This window comes from Mesitornis unicolor, unplaced genomic scaffold (assembly GCF_000695765.1).
Source record: "Mesitornis unicolor isolate BGI_N332 unplaced genomic scaffold, ASM69576v1 scaffold39459, whole genome shotgun sequence".
In the NCBI taxonomy this organism is placed as follows: Eukaryota; Metazoa; Chordata; class Aves; order Mesitornithiformes; family Mesitornithidae; genus Mesitornis; species Mesitornis unicolor.
The window spans coordinates 17664-25219 of NW_010210045.1; the positions used below are offsets into that span (position 1 = coordinate 17664).

Below are 7556 nucleotides of genomic sequence, written 5' to 3' on the forward strand. Positions count from 1 at the left end.
AGGGAGACGGGATAGCCCCCTTCTTCCCCTCGACGTGTTTTGGGGTGACCTTGCAGCGAGCGGGCGAGGGGGATGGAGCGCTCCCGGGGACGGCCTTGCACCCGGGACAGGGCCCCAGCAAAAGGCACTGGGCCATCAACGCGGAGACGCGGCCTCAGGCAGCAGGACGGGGCCCCAGGCAAGGGGATAGGCCCCGGACAGCGGGACGGGGCTATACACTGGGGGATAGGTGTATTCCTATTTACCCTCCCCACCTGCCTTGCCTCTAGGGAAGCAGAAGATCCACTACCTGTTTGAGGATGGGAAGGAGATGGCTGAAGAGTATGATATGAAGACCGGTCAGTTAGTGAGTAAGTGGTGCTCTCAACTGGACCCCAGCAGATGTGGGTCAGGGCAGAATTGTGGTGCATGTGGCAGTGGGTCTGTGCTCTCGGGACTGGGGTGTTGAGAGGAACCTCCTGGTCAGGAACAAATTGCCCCTAAATATTCTGGGAAATAAGCATCCCTGTAGCTGAGTTTTGTGGGAACATAAGTACAGTTCCATTTGGTCCCAGGGCGCTCTGACTTCTGTGGTGTAGCAGACTTTGCTTTAGTCCAAGATCTCTCCCAAATAGCTCATCTGTAACAACAGACTTGGATGGACTAAGTGGGACTGCCGTCTTGTGTAGCTAGGCACCAAGTCTGTAGCACACGCTGAGGTGAAGTATGCTTTTTGGTGGCTTCTGCAACCGCAAACAGGCAAGGTGTTGGTTATGGCTCTTGTCCAAAACCACATCAGCTGTAGCACGGCACCTGTTGCAATCCCACTAAGTAACAAAAAAAGAGACTTGATACAGAACTTCAGACTTCAGGGGTAGACCAGCTAACAGATCCACTGACACCAAAGTGGAAATGACTGGAATTAAGATATGTACCTTCGTATCATCTCTGTGTGCTGGGCAGCTTTGACTGGAGTTCTTACAGAGCAGAAAAATGAAAACCCTTCTTCTCCTTCCACAGGTAGAAAATGGCGAGAGAAGAACACCTTTGGGGGCTCTGGCAAGTGGCAAGTTGAAGTGGGAGAGCCAACCTCACCACTCCTGGGACCACTGGAGTCAGAGCTCATAAAGGAAAGCAGCTCCAATGTATGTAAGGGTCTGCAGGCACCTCTGCACCTCTAACTACCTAATCTTGTGCTTACAGCAGTAGTCGTAGACCACAGATCACTCGCACCCCCAAGAGACAGCCTTAACCTGTCTAGCACTCTGCTAGGCACAGCTTAGGTTCTTTTGGGGTCTTCAAGAGATTTGTAGTTCCATTTCAGAAACTGTACTGCTGTGTTGGCCAAACGATATTCTGGCTTCTGAAAAAGTAGGCTGAACCGAAGGGCAGTGCTGGGACAAGTCAGTGGATGGAAAGCAGAGGCAATGACAACGAAAGGCTGACACAGGCAGTGCATAGCAGGTCTCTCCTTAACATAGCATGGCCTGTTTCATCTTCACGTCCCTCTAGCTTAGAGGCCAGAGGTTTTAGTCTCTCACCATCTTTTCTACAGACCTGAAACACAAGCACAGCCCCACACAACAAACTGGGGCAGAGCCAGGACTGAATCCAGCAGGTCCCTAGGGTAGGCAGAGCTCAGTATTCAGTTGCTTGTGAGGAAGAGGCCCGGTTTTCCTGTAACCCTGTCCTGCAAGACTCCCTTGGTGAGTGCTTTTAGCCTCCTACAAGCAGGGTAGGCAGTGCTCTGGTAAAGGCAGAGCAGTGTTAACTCTAGGAAAGTGATGCTCAGGCAGTTTCTTCAGTTACTCCCTAACGCTCCAGTGTGAAAAAGCTAGTCCTACGTGGAGCCTTTTGAGGTAGCACAGGAAGAAGGGGATGGGGAGGAGAGGAGGCAGCTGGAGGGGCCTTGCTAAGGGTACTTGTTTGCTGTAGCCTGTCTTCATGAGGAAGGACACCCTGACCAGCTTCCAGTGGCGGATCCGTAACCTGCCCTACCCCAAGGAGGTCTACAGTGTCTCCGTGGAGAAGGAGCAGCGCTGCTGTGTCGTCCGGACCACCAACAAGAAGTCAGTAAGGACAGCACTGCTGGTGCTGCCAGTCTCTCGGGGTGGGCTGGCACTGAGAGCAGGCTGGTCATTGCACCAGGTGGTTGTCTTCTTTTGCATTCTAGCCCAAACCTGTAAAGGCTGAGGGGTCACACCCTGCACCCTCCTGCTGTCCAGTTTCCACTCCCAACTGCCTCAGACAAATTTATGGTAGAGTCCCTCATGATGCCAATGACATGATCTGGATGTAGCCAAGCAAAAAAGCAGACTGATTCTAGAAAGGAAGCAGCGCGATATTCTGCCAAGAGAAATTTGAGATGGGAAGAAAAGAAAGAAAAGACTTTAAGTACCATCTTATACTGTGTTAGTACATGGCATCTCTCATAGCATGAGAGTCACGCTGTGCCCCAAAGCATTTACAGCCTCAGTGAGATAAGCCAGGATGAGCAGTAGCGTTGGGAAGAGATAGCAAGGAGCAAGTATTAGGAGAACAAGGGAGGATATTGGAAGGTAAATGAAAGCTGTTTGCAGATTGGGATAATACACCAGTGTGGAAAGCTGGGCAGGCTGCTCTCTGCTTGCCTTTCCTTCCCAGCATTGCTGCAGAGCAGAGAAGGATCAGATGCATTGGTAAAAACAACCCCACTGTTTCCCAATGTGCCCACTCCCCTCTTTAAGCCACTCTTTGTAGCTGGCTGTAGGTGGTGCTGTTGGCAAAGAACTCCTCTGCTTTGGCTGCCGAACTTTCAGATCACAGAACCCGCAAGTCTTCAGGCAAGGGTTTACCACACCAGAGGCCGTGGCAAGGGGATGTTTGAGCTCTGCACATGAGCACACCTGGACGTTCAAAAGCAGGAGGCAGCTAGGCAGGAAGAAGGGGGAGTCTGCACCATGAAAGCAGCAAGCAATTGTAGCTCTAATACAAAAATATGCTGGCCTGAATGCACACAGAGATTCACAGAAGAGTGGCCATTTAGTAACGAGACCTATGTAGCAAAGATGAATGAGATTCTTGTCAGCAGGATGTGTGCAGCCATGGAGCTGGGAGAGGAAGGGAGTATGTGAGTCTAAATCTAACAGCTACAATGACAGACAGACTTACCTACTCCCAGTCCGAACAATAGTGTGTATGTGGGAGCTTCTTTGCCTGCTTAGGTGCTGTAAGGTTATAACATACCACTGAGGCTTCACCCATGTCCTACCAGACTTCAGGTTTTGTTGTACTGCTCTCAGGAAAACAGTAGAGTTCCCCCTGCACAAACAGTGAGCACCTACCTAATGTCAGAGAGAGCTGGAGGACTTGAAAGCAGCTATTGACCAGCATATGAAAGTTAAGGACTTTCTGAATTAAAGCTGAAAGTCTCCTCACTGGGGACAAGAACAACTTTGCTGAGAGCAGGGAGCAGAGACAGATTCCAGCACCAGAACACTTATTGCAGTCTCCAGGATATCTTATATCATTTCTCCTGGGTCTTGTCCGGGGCAAGGCACCACTCAGCAACTAATTCCAAGATAGCAACAAAGGCTTGGAGTCCACAGAGAGAGAGTGCACATCGCTACAGGAGAGAAAGGAAGCCTGAGAGCCTCTCCAGCCCTTGGATGTCAGCCACACTGCTTCTGAGCAACAGAGCAGCGCTGACCGCCAGCCAGAGGCACAAGCAATGGGATGGGTTGCCAAGTCACTACTGAATTCTCAGCATACCAGTAGCAAAAAGACAAAAAGTGGGTTTCCAGTAGGAAAATAATAGAGGTGACTTCACATAGGCACTGTGGATCTCAAGCCAGGACCCAGACTCAAAGTGTAATACTATCCTTGGCCATGGGGTGAGAGGCGAGGGCAGAGAATCTGCTTGCTTCAGCAGGGATAACTGCTCATCAGCTACCTCCCAAGCCCAAACAGGAGCTCTTCACTTCCACCAGTGGTTCCTGTTCCCTCTGGCCACGGCAAGGGCTGCTCAAGTGGGATTTGCTTAAAACCTCTTGCTGTAAAATAAATCCATTAAACTAAACTCTAAAAACAAACCCAGAAAGTCACCCCCCCCAACCACCAAACCTGATTCAATTATTGTGCGAGAGGCAGTGGTAATGTTAGGAGGAGGAGGGGGTGGCCAGGCAGATCTGGTTTCCTTTGATCTTGTCACAGATTTTTAGTTTGAGGCCAGCCAAAGCCATTCTTCTCCCCTTCTCCTTAGTCCTGGGGCAGCAGAATGCTGCTGTTTCATTGATGATTCCCAAGGCCTTTTGAAACAGTGTTTTTTTCTGTGTACTGCTTTTTTTTTTGTCTAATCGGTAAGAAGTTAACACTTCCTTAACATGTCTTTGTGTTCATCTAATCTCTGCTGTTTAACCTTTGACATCTCCCTTATTATCCATGTCTGCCACCTTTTCCAAATACCGACAGCAGTGACAACACAGAATGGTTTGAGCCCTGCGGTAACAAGCTGCGTACATTCCTCCTGCTGCACCAGGAGAGCCATTTGCCCTTTGTAGCTGTTTTCACCGTGACTTGGAAAATAAACTGCAATTTGGGCAGAGGTAGCTAGAGAGGCCAAGCCTCACACACAGCTGAACAGAGGAGAACCCCTCATGGCATGAGAGCAGCTGCTGCCTGTTCCTGCTCTGGGCACCTCAGCACCAGCTACAGGCCAATTCCCTGGAGAGGATTGCCCATGAGAGTGCTGGAAGAGACTAAGAACCCAACCATGCCTCTACATGGGCACAGGACCATCCACTAGTGTATTTGGTGCAGCTCCAGAAAGAAGCATGAGATGCAGGACAAGCCATGGCAAACAAGAAAAGTCTCAGGCAAACACAGTCACAGTTCTGCAAGGTTCTGGTCCCAAAGTCATAGGAAATCTCTTAGCTACCTAGACAACTTATAAACACTTCAATTCTGAGACATGTCCCCTTCATATTGAGCAAAGCTCATGAGGACGCGAGTCTCCCATGGTCAGAGAGGGACACATGCTGGATAAGGAGCTGGCAAAAACCTCTCTGTCCTCTGCTTAGATGTGAGAGGTGATTGGGGAAACTGGGATAGAGACCAGGCAAAGGGGAGCTGAGAGTGCAGAGGAGCACCACCATGCCACTATGGGGATTGTGGGTAACTAAACCTGGAGCTCTGTGACCAGGGGTATGCCTGAGCACTACCATGTCACTAAAGCAGGAAGTGATCTAAGAAGCACAGCAAGAGGCCAAAAAGATGGGTTTAGGTGGATGGATCACAACACAAAATGGTGCATCACTCAGGAAAGTAAGCCACAGGGCACAAAGGCTTTGATAGCTGTTTTGACAAGAAGTAAAGGGAGTTGGTACTTTGAGGGAATGAAAGGCCATGAGCAGGGACAAAGACACTGGACACCTTTTGATAGGGCGCAGTGTGTGTCTGACCATGTCTGGCACTACTCAAGGGCATGCTGGAGGGACCAAGGCTGCCTTCACACACCAAAGCCCTTCAAGGACTTTGCCAGCTCTGATTTCCAGTTTGGAGGTTTGTTTCCAGTGCTCCTGCCAGCCTGGGGGCACCAGAAGGCAAACAACATGGCATGGGGTTCTCCTGCCAATGCTGAGAGGTCTGTTGTCCTCACATACACCCTGTAGAACAGCATTGTGTAGCTCAGCACTGCTAGCAGGGGAATAGAACCCCCATCTTATACATTTCTGTCTCCTCTCTCATCTGCAGGTACTACAAAAAGTTCTCTATTCCTGACCTGGACCGATACCATCTCCCCTTGGATGCAGCAGCCCTGAGCTTCACCCATGCCAACAACACCCTGATCATCACGGTGAGGTTTTAGCCACACAGAACAGCACTTTGCCCTTCTCTTTATGTCTACAAAGAAGTTAAAATTCTTACACATGGGGAAATGTGACAGAGCAGGGAGATGTGCTGAGGGTCACTGATGAACCCCCTTCTCTGTCACAGTCAGAGTTTCAGATTACACTGGGCATGCTGACAACAGCCAGGACAGCCCTGGCCACAGGAGGGGCCCTGCTTGCTCCTCAAGGTGACTTGCAGGTGGAAGTGTCCCCATCACGCCCTGTTTTCCACGTACCCCCTCCCTCAGGCCTGAGCAAGCCTCCACTGTCAGTGACAGCGCGTTTCTCTTGCCTCAAAGCGTGTTAAAGAGTCCAAGAACCTGCTGCGCTTAGAGGTGTTTTGCAGTCTCAAAATAAAATAAAAATCACCTGCTACTTTGTGTCAGAGAGGTCACACAGAGAGGAGACACTTCTGCACACACAGTGGAAGTGAGAGACTAGCAAAATGGATATGCGCTTGTCTTTGCAAGGGGCAGAGGCAGACAGATGCTTTTGAGCAGCAGGTGCTCATCTTAAATGTAGAATTCAGGTACCCAGGGAGCATCCCCTCAGGGAAACCTCACAGCAGAGCTGGGCGTGCACATGCCAAGGAAATATGCCAAGAGGAGCACCTTGAGTCCTTCTGAGCTTCTGTTTGCTACAGGTCAAACTCTTGCCAAAAAGCGCCTGCATCCACCACTAAGCTGCAGCTGGGCAAGGGGGCTCTGAGGGGAGGACAGAGGAACTGCAACTCATCTGTCTGCCTTTAAAAAATTACATATTATGTACAACATGTGTGAGCATACAGGCAGTGATCTGCATGACAGCTTGCTAAGAGTATTCTAGAGGGGTCAGTAGGGGCCAGGGCTCCACATCCAACTGGAAAGTTTTACTTGTACTGTAAAAGACACTCCAGATCTTGGCAAATGTCCCTAGTGTGATGGCACCATCTCTCCAAACAGGCTTCAGAGGCAGCTGAAAACAGAAAGGCCTCCCTGGGCAGGAGGGTCTCAGCTATGCTGGCCCCAGTTGGCCTGCTTGGAGCAGACGCCAAACAGGAGTGCTAAGGGCCTTTCTCTCTGTTCTACAGTACCAGAAACCCAAGGAGATCCTGGCTGCAGAAGAGCAGCTGCAGAAGGAGCTCAAGAAGATAAAGGCAGCAAACAGTGGGGATGGTGACTGTAAGACCCAGTAGGCAGTGGCTGCTAAGAGGCTGAAGTGGTGGGTAGGCCTCCAGCACAGGATCACGGTATTTATTTTGCCTTTTCCAATAAAAATTAGTCCTGTTATTAGAGATGCTTGGAGGAATCTTTGCAGGCCCAGGGAAACGGCAGGGCAGTCAGTCTCTTTACTGCCTGGCCTGCTAATTTACTCTGACATTTATGATCCTTATGATTTATGAGTTGTGGGAAGCTGCAGCGTGCAAAGGAAGCACACCACAGCCAGAGCCAGCAGCCCTCTCCCCATCCTCCATGCGCAGAAGTGACATGAAAGTTGGGTAGTTCCCCTTGGGAATTCCCTCTGCCTGCTACCACCCTGAAGGCAGTAACATTTGGAACACAAGAAAACCCTCCTCGCACCCATACCTGCCCAAGGTGTGCCTGGAAACAACTCCTCTCCTATGCTGTTGTGCAAGGTCGTCTGTGCAGTTAGGATGCTCTGGTGACCCTGGTATCTCTACAGACAGCACCAATGCTTAGACCTGAGCAGGCACAGCCTATGAAATAGTGT

The 7556-nt window shown here is 50.3% G+C and overlaps 1 protein-coding gene across 1 annotated transcript in view; it reads left to right on the forward strand.

Annotated features, from left to right (window-relative positions):
- The window catches only part of DPCD (deleted in primary ciliary dyskinesia homolog (mouse)), a 7304-nt gene extending 187 nt beyond the window's left edge, over window positions 1-7117 (forward strand). The window contains exons 2-6 of the mRNA XM_010193060.1: window positions 230-350; window positions 1000-1124; window positions 1915-2048; window positions 5710-5812; window positions 6916-7117. Coding sequence (XP_010191362.1) covers window positions 230-350; window positions 1000-1124; window positions 1915-2048; window positions 5710-5812; window positions 6916-7020 — 588 coding nt within the window. The 3' untranslated portion in view covers window positions 7021-7117. The remainder of the gene's footprint in view (window positions 1-229; window positions 351-999; window positions 1125-1914; window positions 2049-5709; window positions 5813-6915) is intronic.
- Window positions 7118-7556: the final 439 nt, after the last annotated feature.